This window comes from Scyliorhinus torazame, chromosome 11 (assembly GCF_047496885.1).
Source record: "Scyliorhinus torazame isolate Kashiwa2021f chromosome 11, sScyTor2.1, whole genome shotgun sequence".
Lineage (NCBI taxonomy): Eukaryota > Metazoa > Chordata > Chondrichthyes > Carcharhiniformes > Scyliorhinidae > Scyliorhinus > Scyliorhinus torazame.
The window spans coordinates 37,398,242-37,422,169 of record NC_092717.1 but is presented as its reverse complement, the minus strand read 5'-3'; the positions used below and the strand labels follow the sequence as shown (position 1 = coordinate 37,422,169).

The following is a 23,928-nucleotide window of genomic DNA, read 5'->3' as shown; positions in this document are numbered from 1 at the left end:
AGAAGTGGAAGGAACAGTGAGGGCTCTTCAACCAATCAGATTGAAGAATTCTCACTGAAGCAAGCAGCATCGAAACAGGAAGTACAAGGCAGGAAATGAACTTTGAATATAAATCGCAAGCAAAAAGCAGAGTAAAGACTGGGAAATTGAGTTAAGATTAAGAGAGGAAGTAAGGAGTGACTGTTAGGATCAGGTGAGAAGGGGTGAACTGGCTCCACTCTGTACAGCCCCCTCGGTTGGACACGAAAATGTTTTTCCGCCATTTGCAAATCAGAATTAATTAACTATTTACACAGTTAGCAATAAGGCGACAACAAAACATGATGTTCGTGTTAAAGAAAGAGCAAACTTATTAATCATTAAACCTGAGAAAAATAATAAAATGGAAAGTCATACACACACACAAACAAACGTATCAGAAATGAGGAAAGTTAGAAAGTAAAAACAATTTAACGAATATATGGTTATGTGTCATATGATTTCCCTTGAGGCATAGATTTTAACTGTTGCAGCCTATTTACGTTGGCTGGTTTCTTCAATGCAGTCAGGTGTCGAAATTATTGCAATTATTAGGTGATCTCGGTTCACCCATAAGTTTCTGAAAGCTGACTTCTCGAACTGTAACATACACCTTTTCCGGAAGAGAGAGCGCAGTTTTTTCAGCCCGTTTCCGCAGTGGGAAATATGCTTGACACTCTCTGTGTCACTTGCAAGCTCTCTGCAGTAACTGCCAGTCTGGCTTGTTATCCTTCACCCATTGTGTACTTCCAAGGGGCTTGTGGGGGTGGGTATATCTGTGGCAGCCATTGTTTCAATATCCAACATGTTGCATTTTAATCCCTCTTCTGCAGGCAGTGCTGAGTTTTGAAGGGTCTTTGAATGATAGGAAATGTTACTGTCTTCACACTACCCTGAGCATATCTTGTTTGCTTTATTATCTTCACCTTGGAAGTTGGCCTTGCATTTTGGAGTAATAATTTGTCCTGCCTCATTTCAAATTGGAAAATTTCTAGTCAGTTGAAAGTTACAATATAATAATAAAGGGCATAACCTTGTGACAAGACAGATAGAAAAGGTAGCAAGATCTTCAATGCTACCTTCTGAGCGAATTGTAACCAACACTTGGAAAACTATATTCTTTTCAGCAGCTCAGAGGTTGTTTGGCAGGAATCAATTATCAGACTGTTTAAATGTCACTTTCCACTGAACGCACAAGCCATAATTTTCTCAGCCAACTTTAGTCCAGAAATAGTGGGCGAGTACCTCAACTTTGCACCATTGTATTGATTTAAACGCCAATTTTATTGGCAAAGGCTATAACAGTTTAACTTATAGAGTAGTGGGTTATCTCTAATAGTATATCTGCTTTTCAATTTTAACTGTGCATGTTGGGACACCTGAAGTTTCTTTTTTTAAAACTCCATTATAACAGTGAGCTTCATAGAACATAGAATATAGAAAATACAGCACAGAACAGGCCCTTCGGCCCACGATGTTGTGCCGAACCTTTGTCCTAGATTAATCATAGATTATCATAGAATTTACAGTGCAGAAGGAGGCCATTCGGCCCATTGAGTCTGCACCGGCTCTTGGAAAGAGCACCCCACCCAAGGTCAACACCTCCATCCAACATTAAGGGCAATTTTGAACACTAAGGGCAATTTATCATGGCCAATCCACCTAACCTGCACATCTTTGGACTGTGGGAGGAAACCGGAGCACCCGGAGGAAACCCACGCACACACGGGGAGGATGTGCAGACTCCGCACAGCCAGTGACCCAAGCCGGAATCGAACCTGGGATCCTGGAGCTGTGAAGCAATTGTGCAATACACAATGCTACCGTGCTGCCCTTAAGAACAAATTAATCTACACTATATCATTCTACCGTAATCCATGTACCTATCCAATAGCTGCTTGAAGGTCCCTAATGTTTCCGACTCAACTACTTCCACAGGCAGTGCATTCCATGCCCCCACTACTCTCTGGCTAAAGAACCTACCTCTGACATCCCCCCTATATCTTCCACCATTCACCTTAAATTTATGTCCCCTTGTAATGGTTTGTTCCACCTGGGGAAAAAGTCTCTGACTGTCTACTCTATCTATTCCCCTGATCATCTTATAAACCTCTATCAAGTCGCCCCTCATCCTTCTCCGTTCTAATGAGAAAGGGCCTAGCACCCTCAACCTTTCCTCGTAAGACCTACTCTCCATTCCAGGCAACATTCTGGAAATCTCCTTTGCACCTTTTCCAAAGCTTCCATATCCTTTCTAAAATGAGGCGACCAGAACTGTGCACAGTACTCCAAATGTGGCCTCACCAAAGTTTTGTACAGCTGCATCATCACCTCACGGCTCTTAAATTCAATCCCTCTGTTAATGAACGCTAGCACACCATAGGCCTTCTTCACAGCTCTATCCACTTGAGTGCCAACTTTCAAAGATGTATGAACATAGACCCCAAGATCTCTCTGCTCCTCCACATTGCCAAGAACTCTACCGTTAACCCTGTATTCCGCATTCATATTTGTCCTTCCAAAATGGACAACCTCACACTTTTCAGGGTTAAACTCCATCTGCCACTTCTCAGCCCAGCTCTGCATCCTATCTATGTCTCTTTGCAGCCGACAACAGCCCTCCTCACTATCCACAACTCCACCAATCTTCATATCGTCTGCAAATTTACTGACCCACCCTTCAACTCCCTCATCCAAGTCATTAATGAAAATCACAAATAGCAGAGGACCCAGAACTGATCCCTGCGGTACACCACTGGTAACTGGGCTCCAGGCTGAATATTTGCCATCCACCACCACTCTCTGACTTCTATCGGTTAGCCAGTTCGTTATCCAACTGGCCAAATTTCCCACTATCCCATGCCTCCTTACTTTCTGCATAAGCCTACCATGGGGAAACTTATCAAATGCCTTACTAAAATCCATGTACACTACATCCACTGCTTTACCTTCATCCACATGCTTGCTCACCTCCTCAAAGAATTCAATAAGACTTGTAAGGCAAGACCTACCCCTCACAAATCCGTGCTGACTATCCCTAATCAAGCAGTGTCTTTCCAGATGCTCAGAAATCCTATCCTTCAGTACCCTTTCCATTACTTTGCCTACCACCGAAGTAAGACTAACTGGCCTGTAATTCCCAGGGTTATCCCTAGTCCCTTATTTGAACAGGGGCACGACATTCGCCACTCTCCAATCCCCTGGTACCACCCCTGTTGACAGTGAGGACGAAAAGATCATTGCCAACGGCTCTGCAATTTCATCTCTTGCTTCCCATAGAATCCTTGGATATATCCCGTCAGGCCCGGGGGACTTGTCTATCCTCATGTTTTTCAAAATGCCCAACACATCTTCCTTCCTAACAAGTATTTCCTCGAGCTTACCAGTCTGTTTCACACTGTCCTCTCCAACAATATGGCCCCTCTCATTTGTAAATACAGAAGAAAAGTACTCGTTCAAGACCTCTCCTATCTCTTCAGACTCAATACACAATCTCCCGCTACTGTCCTTGATCGGACCTACCCTCGCTCTAGTCATTCTCATATTTCTCACATATGTGTAAAAGGCCTTGAGGTTTTCCTTGATCCTACCCGCCAAAGATTGTTCATGCCGTCTCTTAGCTCTCCTAATCCCTTTCTTCAGTTCCCTCCTGGCTATCTTGTATCCCTCCAGCGCCCTGTTTCAACCTTGTTTCCTCAGCCTTACATAAGTCTCCTTTTTCCTCTTAACAAGACATTCAACCTCTCTTGTCAACCATGGTTCCCTCACTCGACCATCTCTTCCCTGCCTGACAGGGACATACATATCAAGGACACGTAGTACCTGTTCCTTGAACAAGTTCCACATTTCACTTGTGTCCTTCCCTGACAGCCTATGTTCCCAACTTATGCACTTCAGTTTTTGTCTGACAACATCGTATTTACCCTTCCCCCAATTGTAAACCTTGCCCTGTTGCACGCACCTATCCCTCTCCATTACTAAAGTGAAAGTCACAGAATTGTGGACACTGTCATGATATTCAAACACACACATCATGATAGACACGCCAACAGACAAATCAGAACACACAACACCACAACCAATGACAGAAAGATATAAAAGCACAGACACGACCCCCGGTGGTCAGTATTAGCTGCAGAGGAGAACCAGGACACATCTGTTGCCAAACACACTTAGGGAGACAGCACGTGCAGAGTATCCAGAACGAACTGTATTATAAGAGTTATAATAAAATAGAGTTGTACCACATACAACTGTGTTGGCTCATCTGTGCACCAGAGCACCCAACACCACATGGTACAGGAGTGGATCGATACCTGCCGGCATACCTCCGTGTACACAGACAACCAGCAGTGCCCAGGTATGATGTACGAGCTCCCGGTTCCGCAGCCGCTCCAGTGCCACGGCGACCTCCGCGAAAACTGGCGGCGATTCCGGCAAATGTTCGAATTGTTCCTGGTGGCAGCTGAACTCCAAGACCTGGATGATAGGGAAAAAATTGAATTTCTCCTCACCATCGCCGGTGCAAGGGCAAGAGAAATATTCAGAAGGTTCAGGTTCTTCAGGAGGCAGCAAAGGTACGATTACCAGGCAGTCCTGGGCAAATTCTCCAAGTACTGTGAAGAAAACGCAATCCAATCGGCACATAAAGGTAAGAAAAGCTGCAGTACTCACCTCGTGGCTGGGATCCCGGAGCCCGAATTCCCAGAGGCCGAAATCCCGGGCCTGAGAGAAGGCTGGGTCGAGGTCGGCGGCCATCTTGCTAAAGGTATCACGCTAGCACAGTTGCGCGAGCAGTGCGCAGAACCGGAAGTTTCGTTTGCGCATGCGCGAGATGCTGCGCATGCGCAGTCCAGAAAACGGCCATCGGTAAAGGAACAGCGATCTGAGCATGCGCAGTCGCTTCCTACGTGCTACATACCGAGCGTCAGGATGTCAGAGGCCCCAGACTGCACCAATTTAAAAGGGAAACGTCCCAAATCCAATTTAAAAGGGAAACGTCCCAAATCAAAAAAACAAAAATCTGTTAAAGCTGTAAAACAACCTTCCCTCACCTGGAATGACAGCACAGTGCCGCAAATTGACCCAGGAGATGAATTTGACCTCCGAAGAACCCTCCGACAAGCAGTTACCTACGCACAAGCCGATGATTCCGACCTTGAATACTTCGATGACGATCTTTACAGTGTTTCCGGACCTCGCGAGCCCAATGATAGCTCCGTGGTCCGATATGACTATGACTCGGACGAACCTTTCGTGTTGCACATTGGCGGCCCCCACATTGAATCCGACGCAGATGCGGATTCATTTTTCGGATTTGAGGATCTTCAATCCAGCAGATATGACGTTCCAACTTATCAGTACCGGATGATGCTGCAGCCTGACATTAACAGACAGGGAGCGGTGCAAGCACACGGAGAGTGCCCTGCTGCCACACAGAGCGTGGTCCACGTCCCGCTCAACGTTCCCGACTCTATGAAAGAAGACATGCAAGACTCCAGAGTGCAGTCCTCGCATGAACCAGAAGTGACTCCAGTGTCACAAGCTTCCACAGCAAGCTCGTGGACAGACTCCACAATTGCAGAAATGCAAGACTCCAGAGCGCAGTCCTTGCACGAACAAGAAGTGACTCCAGTGTCACAAGCCTCCACAGAGAGCTCGTGGACAGCCTCCACGATAGAAGCAACGCAAGACTCCAGAGCGCAGTCCTTGCACGAACAAGAAGTGACTCCAGTGTCACAAGCCTCCACAGAGAGCTCGTGGACGGACTCCACGATGGAAGGAACGCAAGACTCCAGAGCGCAGTCCTTGCAGGAACAAGACCATAAGGGTCTAGCAACCTCTCCTGACCAACCAGCGGCAGACGATGCAAGTCTGCCATGCTCACATGAACAGCAAGAAGGCTATAACAGCCTACCATGCTCCACTACACAGCAGCATGAACATGACGGTCTCTCATGCTACAATGAAGGGCACAGCGCTGAAGACCGTTCAAGCCCAACTGAAGACAAGCCAAAGGAATCGCCTCGTCCAAGCCCGAAGAAAAAAGGTTTATGCGCTGACCTTCAGGATCATTATAGCCGAACAGAGATTAATAATGCTGCACGGCCACAGAAGGATGCTGAGGATTTGCTAACGAAATTAATTGAATGTTTAACTTGCAAGGAGCAGACTGAGAATTGCCAGTGTTTTAGTACGGATCGAAAAAATGGACAAGACATTGATCCTCAGGCAATGGAAATAACACAACCTGAATCATATCTACAGCAGGGACAAATGTCTCCCTTCAACACAACACCGCAAAATCCCAACTTCGGAGACCAGCAGTTAGTCAGTAATGACTCTTCAAACCTTGAGGGGAACATTAATTGCATTGAACCTATACACGCTCCACTGATTATTGAGCAGAACATTGGAGCAAGAATCCTGAGGACACCGACATCGAGTAGCCAGATAACAAATTTAAAACCCACAGCAGTTTCAAGTGAACCAAGTGTGCTTTCCACTAATGGTGAAGATGCAGATAAGGTCGACCCGATTATCCATTGTACCACACTAACCCCAGTGATTAAGCAGTTATGTATGGGGAGTATAATGTGGGCAATTGAGAACAGTAAAAGAGAGACTGTGACCATGCCAGTCCCAGCAAAATCAGACCCAGAGACCATGAAGGCATGTACATTAGACAAAGATACATATGAGGCACCTGAGAAGAAAAGTGAAACGGAATGTTCTTTGGAAAATAGTACAATGTCGATAGAAACATTGGATCCTATATTCGAGACCATACCTATGGGAGAATTTGGGGGTAATAAACAAGGTTCTGCAATGTCTGGGGGAAGATTTAAAATTCCAAAGAAGAAAAGCCCAAATGAAGGACAACGGCAAGACAATGACAGTCCACCGACATGGTGTGCACCACCAGATGAAAACTCTGACAATTTACCCAACCCTAGTGAACAGCAAGCTGCTAATGAGGATCTATCCACGGGATGTGAGACGAGTGACGACAGCATCCCACTTCCCATGCAAAAGGTGCAAGGTGACGGACCTCGCCTAGTGCGTACCGAGGCACTCGACGATCACGGTGGGACCACTGACGACTGCGGTGGCGGCGCACCGCTTCCACCCTCGATGGCTCGAGCCTCTCCACTGGTCGGTGCATTCCTGCATGTTCCGACTCCAGAAGTGCAGCTTCAGGGAATCTCGGCTGCCTCCAGTGAACCCGTTGGGACTCCGGACGGGGGGCATCGACGGAAGGCAGACCGGACTCCAGATGGGGAGCAGCCAAGCGCCGACTCTGATTCGCGCACGCCAGACCTTGCTCCGGACGGGCGGTGTCGCGGCCTCGGTGATGGCATGCTCAGGGTGACGGCGGATGCCACGGCGACAGGGAATGGATCGCGTGGCAGTCCCACTGGGTCGGCAGTGGCAACCAGCACCGGCGGTCCAAGATGGACACACCAATTCGCGCCATCGCCAGACGTTGATGCGAGCAACAATTCTCTCTCCAAGGCGACATGCTTCGACGTTTCTCTGCGGAGTCGCCCTTCCGGCACAGCAGGTGGCCGGAACCAGCGTACACGGTCTCGGCCAACTTCCACATCTGGCACAGTCATCGCCTTGCATGATATTAGTGATGGTGCTACTTCGATGGCGACGACCCATCGGCTACAAGATGCCGTCCACCACAAACATAAAAAGAAAAAGACTCCACCTTGTTCCTGGCATGCAGGGCGGATGGATTGGTGCGTAGGCGCAATCAGCGAGCTTTGCGCCGCCTTCCACGCTCGCAACTGAACCGTACGCACACGCCGGATCCTCCACTGGTTCCCAAGGATGACTTCGTGGAGATGCCACGGATCATGCCCCTTCCATCGCCACCAGAACCAAACCACAGCCAAGGCACCACTAACAAAGATGTTGAATGTTATATTTGCACGAATGAAAAAACCAAGCACTGCACGAAGTACAACAAATGGTAAAGTAGAGACTTCGGCAACAGCATCACCTCCAACAGTCCAAGGTGAACCAGTGTGACCCCAAATCTCCACAGCTGAACCGGCTTGAGGACCAGCCCATTCTTGAGGCGGTCACCCATTAGACTGGACTTATAACGCTGTTCATACGTTCAAAAAGTCAAACACTTCTGTATTATAACCTGTTGTTGTTTATTGTTCCGGATATCGTCTGACCAGACCAATGTTCAAGTTTTTTTTTTTCTCTCGCATCCAAGTTTTGTTATGGTACAACCTTGTTAGTGTGACGCACCCGACATCGCCCCATGTAAATAGTTACGTCATATACACACGCTGTACATAACACACACACACACTCTTCGATGCACTCACGACACAATTATATTTATAACCACGTAGGCACATATCTTTGTAAAAAGGGGGGATGTCATGATATTCAAACACACACATCATGATAGACACACCAACAGACAAATCAGAACACACAACACCACAACCAATGACAGAAAGATATAAAAGCACAGACACGACCCCCGGTGGTCAGTATTAGCTGCAGAGGAGAACCAGGACACATCTGTTGCCAAACACACTTAGGGAGACAGCACGTGCAGAGTATCCAGAACGAACTGTATTATAAGAGTTATAATAAAATAGAGTTGTACCACATACAACTGTGTTGGCTCATCTGTGCACCAGAGCACCCAACACCACAGACACTATCTCCAAAATGCTCCCCCACTAACAAATCTATCACTTGCCCTGGTTCATTACCAAGTACCAAATCCAATATTGCCTCCCCTCTGGTCAGACAATCTACATACTGTGTTAGAAAAGCTTCCTGGACACACTGCACAAACATCACCCCATCCTATTTGATCTAAAGATTTTCCACTCAATGTTTAGGAAGTTGAAGTCACCCATGACTACTACCCTGTGACTTCTGCACCTTTCCAAAATCTGTTTCACAATCTGTTCCTCCACATCTCTGCTACTATTGGGGGGCCTATAGAAAACTCCAACAAGGTGGCTGCTCCTTTCCTATTTCTGACTTCAACCTATACTACCTCAGTGGGCAGATACTCCTCAAACTGCCTTTCTGCAGCTGTTATACTATCTCTAATTAACAATGCCACCTCCCCCCCCCCCAACCCCCGCCACCTCTTTTACCTCCCTCCCTAATCTTATTGAAACATCTATAACCAAGGACCTCCAACAGCCATTTCTGCCCCTCTTCTATCCAAGTTTCCGTGATGGCCACCACATCGTAGTCCCAAGTACCGATCTATGCTTTAAGTTCACCCACCTTATTCCTGATGCTTCTTGCGTTGAAGTATACACACTTCAACCCATCTCCGTGCCTGCAAGTACTCTCCTTTGTCAGTGTTCCCTTCCCCACTGCCTCACTACACGCTTTGGCGTCCTGAATATCGGCTACCTTAGTTGCTGGACTACAAATCCTCTTTCCATTCCCCTGCCAAATTAGTTTAAACCCTCCCGAAGAGTACTAGAAAACCTCCCTCCCAGGATATTGGTGCCCCTCTGGTTCAGATGCAACCCGTCCTGCTTGTACAGGTCCCACCTTCCCCAGAATGCGCTCCAATTATCCAAATACCTGAAGCCCTCCCTCCTACACCATTTCTGCAGCCACGTGTTCAGCTGCACTCTCTCCCTATTCCTAGCCTCACTGTCACGTGGCACCGGCAACAAACCAGAGATGACAACTCTGTCTGTCCTGGCTTTTAACTTCCAGCCTAACTCCCTAAACTAGTTTATTACCTCCACACCCCTCTTCCTACCTACATCGTCGGTACCAATGTGCATCACGACTTCTGGCTGCTCCCCCTCCCCCTTAAGGATCCTGAAGACACGATCCGAGACATCCCTGGCCCTGGCACCCGGGAGGCAACATACCTTCCGGTAGTCTCGCTCGCGACCACAGAATCTCCTATCTATTCCCCTAACCATTGAATCTCCTACAACTATTGCTTTTCTATTCTCCCCCCTTCCCTTCTGAGCCCCAGAGCCAGACTCGGTGCTAGAGACCTGGCCGCTAGGGCCTTCCCCCGGTAGGTCATCCCCCCACAACAGCATCCAAAATGGTATACTTGTTTTGAAGGGGAATGGCCACGAGGGTTCCCTGCACTGTCTGCCTGTTTATTTTCTTTCCCCTGACTGTAACCCAGCTACTCTTGTCCTTTACCTTGGGTGTGGTTACCTCCCTGTAATTCTTCTCTATCACCCCCTCTGCCTCCCGGATGATCCGAAGTTCATCCAGCTTCAGCTCCAGTTCCCTAACACGTTCTTTGAGGAGCTGGAGTTGGGTGCACTTCCCGTAGGTACAGTCAGCGGGGATACCGGTGGTATACCTCACCACCCACATCCTACAGGAGGAGCATGCAATTGGCCTAGCCTCCATCCCCTCTTACCTTTCAGAATATAGCTGCCCTCTGGACCAACTGGACCTCCGCCCTCCGACTCTGCTCCCAGTCAGCCGCACTCTCTGTAAACTCCTGGCTCCCTTCTCACTCTTTGCGGAAATGTAGGAAACAAAATGAAAGGAGCACCTTACTCCCTCCTCACCTAACTCCCTCGGTCACCAAACTCTCACTATCGCACTCAAAAAGCACCAAATTCAGCACTTAGTGCAAACAAAGTCTGCACTGTAGGGGATCACTTTTATACTGTGAATCTAGCCTCTGAAAAACTGGCCTAATCCAATTAACTAATTAACAAGCTCCAGCTGCAAGTGCCTAGAAGTAGAAGCCTGTTTAAAGCTGATTGAAAATTCACCTTCTTCTAAACCAAACAGCAACTTTTAAGTTAATTAACTAAATAAAAGAAAGACTAAACTTTAGATAAAAATGAAGCCTTATACTCCCTCGGTCACCAAACTCTCTCTATCGCACTCAAAAAGCACCAAATTCAGCACTCAGTGCAAACAAAGTCTGCACTGAAGGGGATCACTTTTGAACTGTGAATCTAGCCTCTGAAAACTGGCCTAATCCAATTAATTAATCAACAAGCTCCAGCTGCAAGTACCTACAAGTAGAACCTTTGTTTAGAGCTGATTGAAAATTCACCTTCTTCTAAACCAAACAGCAACTTTTATGTTAATTAACTAAATAAAAGAAAGACTAGATTTTAGATAAAAATGAAGCCTTTTACTCCCTCAGTCACCAAACTCTCACTATAGCACTCAAATGCACCAAATCCAACACTCAGTGCAAACTTTATTGTTGTTCTGATTGCAAAATCCAGCCCAGTATTCTAGCTAAGATTTAACCAACGATTTATAAAGCTTCAGCGTAACGTTTTTGTTCTTGTACTCTATGCCTCTATTTATAATACCAAGTATCCTTGTTGCTTTTTAACAGCATTATCAACTTTAGGATTTGTGTATTTTGGGTGAAACGGTGGCACAGTGGTTAGCACTGCTGCTTCACAGTGCCAGGAACCTGGGTTCGAATCTGGCCTTGGGTGACTATCTGTGTGGAGTTTGCACTTTCTCCCCATGTCTGCGTGGGTTTCGTTTGGGTGCTCCGATTCCCTCCCACAGTCCAAAAATGTGTAGGTTAGGTGGGGTTATGGGGCCATGGGGATAGGGTGCAGAAGTGGGCCTAGGTAGGGTGCTCTTTCAGAGGGCCAGTGCAGACTCTATGGGCCGAATGGTCTCACTCTGCACTATAAGTAATCTATGGTAATATTCTACGTTAAGCCCCCAGGTCCCTTTATTTCGGACCCTCTTTAAATAATTGAATTCTGTGATTTATATTGCCTCCCATTATTTTCTCTTTCAAAATGCATTCCCTCATGCTTCTCTACCTTAAATTCAATCTGCCATACGTCTTCTCATTTCACCAGTCTGCCCATGTCAGCCTGAAGTCTGCGACGGCCATTCTAAAGCAAGAAATATTTCAGAGAAAAATATTTGGGATAAATGACAGTTTCTGAGTTGAACTATAATTGAGGGCCACTGGGAGGTAACTGTATTTGAGGTCAGCAAGCACCCTTGCCACTAAAGGAACATCTTGTGCATTCTGCCTGCGCCAGAAAGTCACAAATAAGCGAGGCGAAGGCTAAAACATCTGCCACTTCTCGCATCTGCATCTCCGGCATGTCCGGCACCCTAAGCACAACCCCCAGGCAACTGGGCTCCAAATCCAAGTGCAGGATCGTCGACATGGTGCTGAAAAATGACCCTCAAATTTTCTCCAACTTCGAGCAGGACCAGAACATATGTACATGGTTAACCAGACCTCTCCCACATCCCTCGCAAGTTTCCTCCACCCCTTCAAACAACCGGCTTAGTCTCAAACTCGTCAGGTGTGCCCTGTGCACCAACGTTAAATGTATTAACACCAGCCTCGAAGACAAGGTTGAGGCATTCACCCTACGCAGCATCTCACACCGCAGCTCCTCCTCCAATGCCACCCCCAGCTCTTCCTGCCACTTGGTCTTAACCACCGTCAGCGACGTCAAATCCTCCTCCAAAATCCTCCGATAAATTGACGAAATGACGTCCCCTCCAGCTTCATCACCGACAACACCCCCTCCAGCAGTGCGGAGGGCGGTGTCACTGGAAAAGTCGGGGAAACCTTCCTTGCAAAGTCCCGTATGCACCTGCGAATACCTAAATGCACCCCCTTCGGAAACTCCTCCAAACTCGCATACCCTTCGAAAAATACGGAAGAGCCTAACCTCCCGACTGTCGCCCTCTTTTTCAAAGAATCTACAGTGCAGAAGGAGGATATTTGGCCCAACGAGTCTGCGCCGGCCCTTGGAAAGAGCACCTTATCTAGGCCCATTCCTCCCATCCTATCCCAGTAACCCAACCCAACCTTTTTGGATGCTAAGGGCAATTTAGCATGGTCAATCCACCTAACCTGCACATTTTTGGACTGTGGGAAGAAACCGGAGCACCCGGAGGAAACCCACGTAGACACAGGGCGAAAGTTCAAACTCCATACCAACAGTGACCAAAGCCGGGAATCGAACCTGGGACCCTGGAGCTGTGAAGCAACTGTGCTATGCTACCACGCCCCACTCTCTGAAGCACCAACCTCCGAATCCTCGCCATCTGGTCATTGGCTGATATGACCCACATTCCACTGGGTCCTTATCCTTTTTAACAACAGTGAAATAAATGACTGTCCCATCATCTCCGGGAGCTCCCCCTTAGGCACCGCCTCCTCAAACATCTCCACCAACAGCGGAGCCACCCTATCCGAAAACATCTTCTAGAATTCCACTGGGAACCCACCTGGCTCCAGCACTTTAGCCATTTGTATCTTCCCTATCGTGTCCGAACCTCCTCAATCCAACTGGCTCCTCCTACCCTGCCGTCTCCTCCTCTCCAGGTCCACATCCACCAAATGAGGAGCATGATCCAAAATGACAATCGGCGAATATCCTGCTTTCCTCCTCCCCGGCAACAACAACCTCTCTATAATAAAGAAATCAATCCCCAAGTATACATTATGCACTGGTGCACAAAAGGAATACTCTCTGCCTCCTGGATGTAAGATCCGCCACGGGTCCGCTCCCCCCATCTCCTTCATAAACGCTGCCAACATTGTCCCGCTCGCCCCCAACCGAAGGGGTCAATGAGCGCGGTTTTGATCGATCCATCTTGGGATGCAACAGTGTACTTAAATCCCCACCTAAAATTAACTGATGTGTATCCAGACTTGGTATGGCTGGCAACATCCTCTGCATGAACCGTACATCATCTCAATTCGGGGCATACACGCTAAACAACACCACCAACCTCCCCTCCAAAGCACCCGTTACTATAACGTATCTACACCCTTGATCTGCGACCACCTTCTCCATCTGAAACCTTCCTCTCTTACCCACTAATATCGCCAGTCGCCGGGCCCTGCTATCAAAGCCTGAGTGCAACACCTGACTCACCCACCCCTTCCAAAGTCTAACCTGGTCTTTCATCCTCAAATGGGTCTCTGACAACAACACCACATCGGCTCTCAAGTTCTTCAAATGCGAGAAGACTCTTGTCCAGTTCACCGGTCCAGCAGCTCCCGCATGTTCCATGTTACCATTGGGACTTGGGGTCTTTCACCCTTCCCCCCTATCAGCCATGACCACAGTCACTGGCCCCGCCCCACAAGTGAGACCAATTCCTACCCTTAGTCACCTCCAGCCAGCTATCCCTCCCCCTTCCCAGAAATCCCCCAACCACTTCCTGTCAAAATGGCTCCTCTCTGTATACTCCCGATACCCCTTCTATTCACACCTCCCAGGCCCATCGAAACCTGTTCACACAGGCTCAGTCAGCCGTGGCCCCTCCCCCCACCTTGCTCCCGTTCACTGGCCAACTTAAGTTTGCGAGTGAGGTGGCCCGTGCCAGAACCCTTCCCCCTACATACCCAGTATAAAAACCAACAGAAAGCCCCCCCCCACACCCAGCCCTTCTAAACTAGCCAAACATGATCAACCCCAAACAAAACGGGAAATAAACCCTCCCCCCACACATTATCCCACCATCCCTGAACCATCCCCTCCAAACCGCAACATAAGCAAACAAGGTCCAAACTCAGTTCAGTCCTAATCCTTCAGCCCACACGAAAGCCTCCGCCTCCTCTGCCATCTTAATAATAGTCCCTGGAATTATGAGTGACTCTCAACTTGGCCGGGTAGACCAACTCTTATAGAGTGCCACCTTCTCCTTGTTAAATGCCTCTTATCATCTTGCCAGCTCCACTGTGACATCCTGGTATATACAAATAGCACTCCCTTCCCACCTCACCTTTCGATTCTGCTTGGCCCATCACAAGACCTTCTCCTTCATCTGATAGTTGTGAAAACAGACTATCACAGCTCTTGGTGGATCAACTTACTTCATTCTCCCCCCCACTGCCCCCCCCTATCCAGGTCCTCCAGTTTGGCTTTTAACCATTTATTACTCTCCCCTACCTCCCGCAGCTCCTCTCCCAACGAGGCAAGCTGGTCACTGTGCCGTGACAATGCCTCCTCCACCCCCTTCAACACCTCTCCCTTCTCCCTCACTGCCATCGACGTCTTTCCAAGAACCTCCTTTAACGGGCCCACCATACCGTCCACCAACTGTTTGAGCATTCCCATTATCTCCATTCCATGCCGCTCAAACTGCCGCTCAAACGCCACCGCCATCACCTCGGCCAGGGTGTTGAGCATAATGGCCGCAGCCCCAGCCAGCGAGCTTTACCCGCCATCTTCCCTCCCAAAGCACTCCGCACCGCACCTGAGCTCTCACGCAGACGAGCGTCTGCCCCTTTCTGTCCCATATTGTTCCGTTGGGCTTTCAACATCCTCCAATTTCCACGACTTTACTGGAGACCGTTTAAATAAAGTTCCCCCCCAAAACTGGGTGAAAAAGACCAAAAAGTGAAAGTTCTAGCAGGAGCCACCCAACATGTGACCTGCACCTACATGTCACCACCAGAAGTCCTCCCATGATTTACAAAGCTAACATGCAGAAGAAAACATCCAGGATCCTTCCAAATTCCTGCAAAAGCCATTTCCTTGTGCTAAAAACATGATACCACCATTTTAATTATCCAGGGACTGTAATGCAAGTTGAGAAAATCTGACCAAACTACACCGTTTGAATTATCATGGTATATTATTACTACTGACTATTGAGTGGCAATTCATCTTTTTGAAGTGAAGTGAGCCTGGACGTTTGATCTTGAGTGGATCTTAATAGTCGATGCATTTGGTTTTGCTGAGTTTAGAAAGGGATGCTGCAGTTTTAAGACAAGTTTTTGTGATTGAATTCTGAATTTTAAAAGTTGTATTAATTTCACTCTTCTTTCTCTCATACAGAGAAAAGAAAGGCTAACCTGCTGGACCAGCTTACCAACACTAGTGGGACTATAATCGGGATCACATCTTTCATTGTGATTATTCTCATTGTTATCTCTGTTATAGTTCAGATCAAGCAGCCACGCAAAAAAGTCATCCAAAGAAAACCAGACTTTGACCAAACAGTTTTTCAGGAGGTTTTTGAACCCACGCAGTATGAACTCTGTTCACTCAAAGGAAAAGGGGCTGCAGCTGATCTAGGGGACATTGTAGATGACTTTGAGAATTACCATAAACTAAGGCGGTCATCTTCTAAATGCATTCACGACCATCACTGTGGTTCCCAGATATCGAGCATTAAAGGTAGCCGTAGTAACCTCAGCACCCGTGATGCCACCATCCTCTCAGAAATACAGCCGCAACCAGTGAAGCCCAGCGTCCAGTCCTTAAGCAGGCGGAGTATCCTAGTCATGAAGCACAGCTACTCACAGGACACAGGGGATGGATGTGATATCGACGAAATTGAAGAAGTCCCGACGACGAGTCACAGGCTATCCAGAAATGATAAGTCCGTCCAGCGGTCAGTATCAATTGATTTTTGATAAAGACTAATCTTAACCAAGAACTGCACTCTCCATATTTACCATAGTGTCAAACAGTCTCTGTTTTCAATTACTTCTTTCATTTCTGGCTCACATATCATGCATGCACTGTGGAACCTTGAGATGCTTTGTCAGCAGTTGTAACAACCAGAAAATGAGGGGGGGAGGGGGGGGGGGCGGAAAGCCTTCTAATATGTATCAAACTCAATTGGCATTTCTGAATGGTTTTGGGGATATCCAAATTCCTCGATGTGGTCTAGATCCAAGGGGCTGCAGGGTGGTGTAGTGGTTAGCAATGCAGCCTCACGACATCAAGGACCTGGGTTCGTACCCGGCTCCGGGTCACTGTCTGTTTGGAGTTTACACATTTTCCCTGTGTCTCCCTGTGGGTCACACCCCCACAAACCAAAGATGTGCAGGGTAGGTGGATTGGCCGTGCTAAATTGCCCCTTAATTGGAAAAAAATGAATTGGGTACTTTACATTTTTTTAAAAATGTGGTACAGATCCATTCCGATCCGGTTTCTGACAGCTAACCTCAGGTGGCCACCCCAGTAACTGACCCCCGAGACATTGAAGATAGGCAGGGGAACAATAATTGGCCATTTGTCTCCATTGACTCCTTTTAGGAAGCTCGCAACTGCAGATGTAGGACATGGAAAAGATTCAACTCAGCAGTAATAGGTCCCCCCACTCCCCCATCAATGCATTTGAATAACCTGCCGGCACTCCCTGTCCAAGGTCAAAGCTGCAGAATGGCCGTTTGAGAGAGTTAAGAGGCACACATGCCAATAAGAGTCAGTACCTTTAAGGAGAAGAGGAGGCAAAAGAGCCTCTTGAAATAAATAATCAAACAGTTCTATGTTCCAGCACCAAAAGGAGTGAGCTTTGTAGAGTTCCACTGTGCAACAAAAAATATTCCGTAATGTTGAGATGGCTAAAACCAAAGAAACTTTTGTAGTGTATGTTTTCATTCCAACTAGGTGGAGTGCATGTCATAGATATGCCAATGGGATGGGAAACTGCTATGTTGCTTTTTGACCGAGCCGTTTTGTACGACCAAATAATGAGGTGCATGAAGGAGCTGAGGGATAAAATAGCTGCCATAATTTTGAGGGAAAAAGAAGCAAAGCTACGTTTTAAATTTGTTTTATTTTCTACAAGACCAATGATAATAAATGTTTTTCAAATTTACAGTGGTGATATCATCAGCCATACCTTTGCTCATCTTGTCGATATATAAACCACTCAGTCCTGAAATAAATATGGCAATATATATTCATATATATTACATATGGATGATATGTTTAATCAAGAAAGGAAAACTTACACTTATATAGCACATGCCACGACCCCAGATGTCCCAAAGCACTTTACACTCAATTAAATCTTTTGGTAGTGTCAATGTTGTTATTCTGAGAAATGTGGCAGCCAATTTGCACACATCAAGTCCCCACAAATAGCAATGTGAAAATTACTGGATACTTGTTTGAGAAGTACTCATTGAAGGATAAATGTTGACCAGGATAGCAGGGGCATCAAAATAGTGCCACAGCCTATTTTGGCAGGCCCTTGGTCTCATGTTTCATGAAAGACAGCACTCCCAACAGTGTCGCACTCCCTCAGTACAACATTGGAGTGTCAGCCTAGATTTTATGCTCAAGTCTTTGGAGGGTTAATTAAAGGCACAGACTCGGGCAAGAGTGCTACCAACCAAGCCGTGGCTTTCTCTCTAATAATCACTGTCGGCCAGTGTAATCTTTCTGCAGCATAAAGCAGGAAAATGTGGCATGAACCAATATTTTAATCAAGTCTAATAAAAGAGAAACTATTTTTATTGTGTACTGCATCTTAGATATTCAAGTGAGCTAGCAGATCTGTTTGATAAAAGTAAATCGCTTTTTGTTTTACATCAGCGGGCCTTGGTTATCAAGAACCTTCTTCTGTGCATTTTCTATTATTTCCACAATTCCTCCAACAGCTAGAGTAAAGCAATATTCAGCTTTGATGTGTATATATACGCTTTACAGCAGCAAGTGCAAGTTGCTTTCCTTCTACCAACTGGGATGTATCTTCCCCCGGTGATTGGATCTTTTAGCCATTGTAAATTGGGTGTTGTCTTTTCAGAATTGATTCAAGTTACAACATGGATATATCTTTATGCGTGTGTGTACATGCATATATACATGACAAAATAGAGATTATCATAGATGAATACCTATATCTTGTTATATGTTATATATAACTACATATAATATGTATATAGCTAAATCATAAATAAACACCTGCATATATAGAGTTAAAGACCTGCACAAATCTGTGTGAAGGACGGGTTTACCTCTCATGTATAATCTGTGAACCATGTGTTGCATTGTCTACTTGAAACAGAAATATTTGCTTAAGAAATCGCAAAATGTTTCAACTTTGAAATAGAGCAAAATTTGAATGAAGTAGAAAAAAATCCTTGTATTAGGAAATTCATTGATGATATAAATATAAGCAGCTTCACTATCCCTTGAGCATACAAAGAGGCCAATTGCATTAGATTCAGACTGCCTGTGCAAGTGGGGTCTCTAAATCCATGTCCCATAAATGCCAGTCGGTGGTTCAATGTTTCTCTATGGAAGGCAATGACCTAGTTAATTTCTGATTCCATTATATAGTGCTCTTTTTACAGAGGTATTGGCTCTTATTCAATCTCCTTTGCAAACCTATGCCTATGCACATGAAACAATTTTGATTTTCCTCTGTGTTATCACAGTCGTAAACTGAGTTTGTTCAGAATCAAATAGAAATGCATATCTAACTTGAGTGCAGTCTTTTGCCTGCAACACAAAAAGTAGCTCCCTTTGGCCCTGAAATTATGCTGTCGGACACTAAAGTATGAATGCTTAAATGTGTTTGTCTGAGACACTTCTGCTCGTTATTTTAGTAGCGCTGTTAACTCAGGGCAAAGTCACCAGGACAGGTGTTTATGTTAGCATCACAGGGAAGGCATCCTCCGTCTACTGTGTGTGTCAAAAATGTCAGTGTGTTCTTACTAACTAGTTTTATGCGTTTTTATATACACAGCACGCAGAGGAAATCTGCCCTCGGCATCAATAATGCATTAGTTTGAGTTGCAAGAATAAGCTTCTGAGAAATCCAGCATAGGCGCATGTTCTAAAGATGGGAAATAATTAGTCTTTTGAACCATTGCTCTTACATTGTCTACAAATCACCAGTATTTGGCTTTGCAAAATAGCAAATTGAACTGCTTCATTAAGAAACAAAGGGAGTCATAAACCTGATTTCCTAAAAAGTCTAATGTAAATGGCCAGACATTTATGGGTAAAGGACCACTAAACTTAGACTGATATTATTATTATGAAAATTTATTTTATCATAACCAATGTTTTTCCACATAAAAATAAATTATTTATTTCTAAAATTAATAATAAAGCAGTGTTGCTGTTAACCTGCTAAACTACAGGGGAACTATGATGGTATATAGCTACTAAGCTTAAGTCTGGCCAAGAGTCAAGTGATGGATGAACAAATGTTATAGTTGCATTGTCAAGACTGTCACTGAAATGAGGTGAAGGATGTTGTGCAGTAGATAATGAGTTAAAAACATATTTTCTGGAGATTTTAAACAGCAAATTCCTATTTAAACATATTAATAGTTCTATGGTCACCATCCAGTTCTTTAGCCCTGCAACTTGACTCTCTAACATGTGTTGTGTAATCGACATGATGTGAAGTATTTCTGTACTCATTGTGAGAACTATGAATATGGATCTCTTGAAATGAAATTACTTGGGTTTCTTAAGCAATTTTTTTTTTTTACTTGGCATCTCATTTATTTAATTGACTCATTGGGCCAATGTTTTGTTTTCACCAATAATAAGATAGAACAAATCGCCCACCAGCTATAAAACCTGCCTGATTTTTTGTTTGTTGAATAAAAAAATCAGGGTGGTTCTGTAACGGATACGAGATTTGTTCCTGGCTGCAAAAACATGTACATACTTGACTAGATGCACAGTACGATTTTAGTCAATACCATTCCCATAATGTGTTAGCAGCAATGTGGTTTTAACCATTGTATCACATCTACATTATTTCCATTATATAGACTGCTTGAGAATAATGTGCTGCTGGATGATTTTGAACATGCATCCAAGAATTTTGAAATTGTGGACCTTGGACATACGCCAGCTTGAGTTTCTTGGACATCAATTTACCTACCGTCTGTTTCCTGAACCAAATGTAGCTGTGCAATAATGATGAAAAGACCAGTATTGGTGTAGCCTTTTGTGTAAGGTGCAGTCGGACCCAGGATGGCACAGATATTTATCTATGTATGTGTTCAGGACAAATACAGGCTGAAGATCAAGCTCATCGGTGGAAGACAAGGATTCAGAAGAATGTTACTCAGCATTGGGGAGTAACTCGTCAAATGCAAAACAAATAGGACTATAATATGTTCAGATTGGAGCACTGTAGAATCCAGGCATTTTATATTTTCTCTTTCATTGCAATTATCAATACTTAAATATGAGTTATATCTAGTAAGCTTCCTTTAAATGTTTGCTTTTAGAGTATTATCTAAATTTGGAGAGTTTTATTTCAAGAAGGTTACCTGTAGTTGCAGGAATTCCCAAATCTGTTATGGCTGGGAATGATCGTCATAAATATAATTCTGTTTTCTCTGTACGATGTTACTGAATTATTCTTTAGGTGTTCAATACACAATATGCAATAATTGTTTTCTTTGTAGCTTTGGAGATTAAAAAGCTCCCTGACTCATTAACGTGAATTCCTTACTAGCGCTCACCATAGCCAAGATTATTTTACTTTATACTCATTTTGTTACACCTGAGATTCTAAGACAATTCTTACAGGAGATCCCAGTTAATTGCGAGGGGATCTTGATATATTTTCAGGGATGATTGAAAATAATGGAGTAATAGACGACTTAAAAATGTATTTTTCTAACTGCATCCCTATCTGTGCTTTAGCCTTCCATTTTCATACTGTTGCTTTGTGAATGGATTACGTCGGAATTGATGAAGGAGGTTGAAACCTACTTCAAAACCGCTAAGGAATATTCACAATAAGACTTTGTATGCCAGTAATGTAACGTTGGCCAAAATCAATGAATTGAAGAGTGAAAACCAAGATAAAAGCAGTTGATTTCTGACAAAAGTTATTGCAAATTGTTTATTGTATAGGATATATAACTGTCAGACATGTATCAAAAATGTTTCCATCTACAGGTATAAATTACACTGTGCTGTATACTGAGCGTTGTAATTACAACCATTTCTTTTGACAGATGCATAAAGTTGTATTTTTATTAATCAGGGTAAATAACTATACAATATGTTTCTACAGTATGAAATGATGTATGTGACAGATCCTGCAAACTTCTCTTTTTTGCATGCATTTATATGAATATCTACTTTTGTCTAAAATCTTTGCACAAAGTATTGTGTACTTGGGTGAATACAGACATATGACTGATGAACTTTGAAATTGTTAAAATCAATGTCCATTTTATCGTGCATCTTATTTCTTTATGGTGGGGAGGAGGGGATGTGGTCGAGTGTTAACGCATAAGTAAAAATGCAGAGACAAACTGACTGGGGATTTGTCCAAGAAGCTTGTTTTAATAAACTCTAGTCTGAGCTCCACATCCCACATTTTAGGCTATTGTGCTGTACGACACGGGCTCAGAGACTGAACTAGGGAATTAACCTTAATGTGGTGTTCTATTGGGATCTATCAATGTTATTGAGAAATTATTAGTAGCTGGTGGGGAAAAAAGGTGTCAAACAATTTTACATCAATGACGGGGGAATAAAGTGGCACTCTAGCCTCTAACTCAAACGGTCGCTGTATCAAAGCACATTTTGGAGACTTGATCATACAATCTATGCTGACACTTCAGTGACGTGCAGAGGAGGTGCTGTCTTTCAGATGAGATGTTAGCCCCGTCTGGCCTCTTGCCTGATATAAAAAGATCCCATGGCAATTCTTGAGCAAATACAGGGGTGTTCGCACAATACCCTTGCCAATATTTATCCCTGGGCATCATCTGCCATGTATCTCGCTGCTGTTTGTAGGTCCTTCTATGCAAATTAGCTGTAACCTTACCCACACAATAAAAAAAACGTATCCATCTGTAAAGCAATTTGGGACATCATGAGGTGATTAAAAGTGCTATACTTCCTTTCTTATTTAAAGTGGAACCTGCATACTATAGTCATCCATGTGACTGGCTGAACACTGACTCTAATTTATAAGTATCCATTGTGAAGGACACCGATTGAGGTTCTCGGACTCTGATCCTCACGTGGCTCAAATCACTATTACTTTATTGATATGCTGTCAACTTTTTATGTTTTGATGCTATTAAACCTGTGCATATGGAGAAGGAGTTTTGTAACCATAGGGTCTCTAATGGTTACTCATACAAAACGTTTAGTCCACTGTCAAATTTAACAACCAGAAGGGAGAACAGTGACTCACATTAAACTTTTCTACTCACCACTTCATTTTAATTAACAGATATTGGGCAGAATTCTGCGGGCATGATTTAACGGCCTCATCGCGCCCGACTTGATGCCGTGACAAGACCATTGAATCTCACGAGAGGCCACTCATGAGATCCACGACATTGTAATGCATCGCAAGATCCAGATGAACATATTTAAATGATCCATTAGGCTCATTAAATATGTCTGTGCCATATTCACCTGGGGCCCAGGAACTAACGGCCTCACCTGGGAGAACTCGCTGAGTACTGTTTTCCACAAACATGGACCAGGCGTAATGGCATCTGGGGGGTGGTCTCCCAGGCCATTAGAGACCCCTGAGTGGTCTGGTTCTGGGAAGGGTAGTACCCTGGCACTCCTGCTGACACCCAGGCATCTTAGCACTGCTAGCATGGAACTTTAGCACTGCCACCAGGGCACCCTGGCAGTGCCACTCTGGCACTGATAGGGTGCCTGGGTGGCACTGTCAGGCCAGTAGGGGAACTCCAATGTAAGATGCCTTGGTCCCAGCTTGCCCATGCCAGGAATCAGGCCCGGGGGTGCCTTGCACTTATGAGGTGTGGTGAAGCAGGGCTTGAATACTATCTAAGAGATATATTGGGCGCAGAGGGAGGGTCCGGAGACTGCGGTGGCATGGCTGAAGAGCCATTTAAAAATGGCACCCCAATCCAGGAGTCCTCTGTGCAGGAAATGAGATCAGTTCGGCATTGGCGCAGTGCCGAGAAACATGGCACTAAATGCACCCAAAACGGTACTCTGTTTTTGTCCCACCCCCATGAGAGAGACCCCCACCAGAGATATGCCTTAACAAAGACCCCCCAACCCCCCCACCCCCTTATTACAGTGACCTCTGCCTGGAAGCTAGAGAGCAGTCCAGACAGAGGCAGTGAAAAAATCACTGCTTCATAACTCACCTGTGCAATTTACCTGCTGGCTCAGGCAGAGGAAGCAGCACCTGTAAATTCCTAGAAAGAGAAAACCACAC

General features: G+C 45.1%; 1 protein-coding gene across 8 annotated transcripts in view; it reads left to right on the top strand.

The window, feature by feature from the left end:
- Positions 1–23,928, top strand: part of neto1l (neuropilin (NRP) and tolloid (TLL)-like 1, like) — a 414,770-nt gene that overhangs the window by 340,232 nt on the left and 50,610 nt on the right. For 2 of the 8 annotated variants that reach the window (XM_072467141.1, XM_072467139.1), the window contains 2 exons: positions 15,822–16,380; positions 20,519–22,081. In XM_072467141.1, coding sequence (XP_072323242.1) covers positions 15,822–16,380; positions 20,519–20,606 — 647 coding nt within the window. In that variant the 3' untranslated portion in view covers positions 20,607–22,081. Of the gene's footprint in view, positions 1–15,821; positions 16,381–20,518; positions 22,082–23,928 lie in introns of those variants that run through there. The other 6 variants (XM_072467143.1, XM_072467142.1, XM_072467140.1 and 3 more) reach the window with 4 other exon arrangements.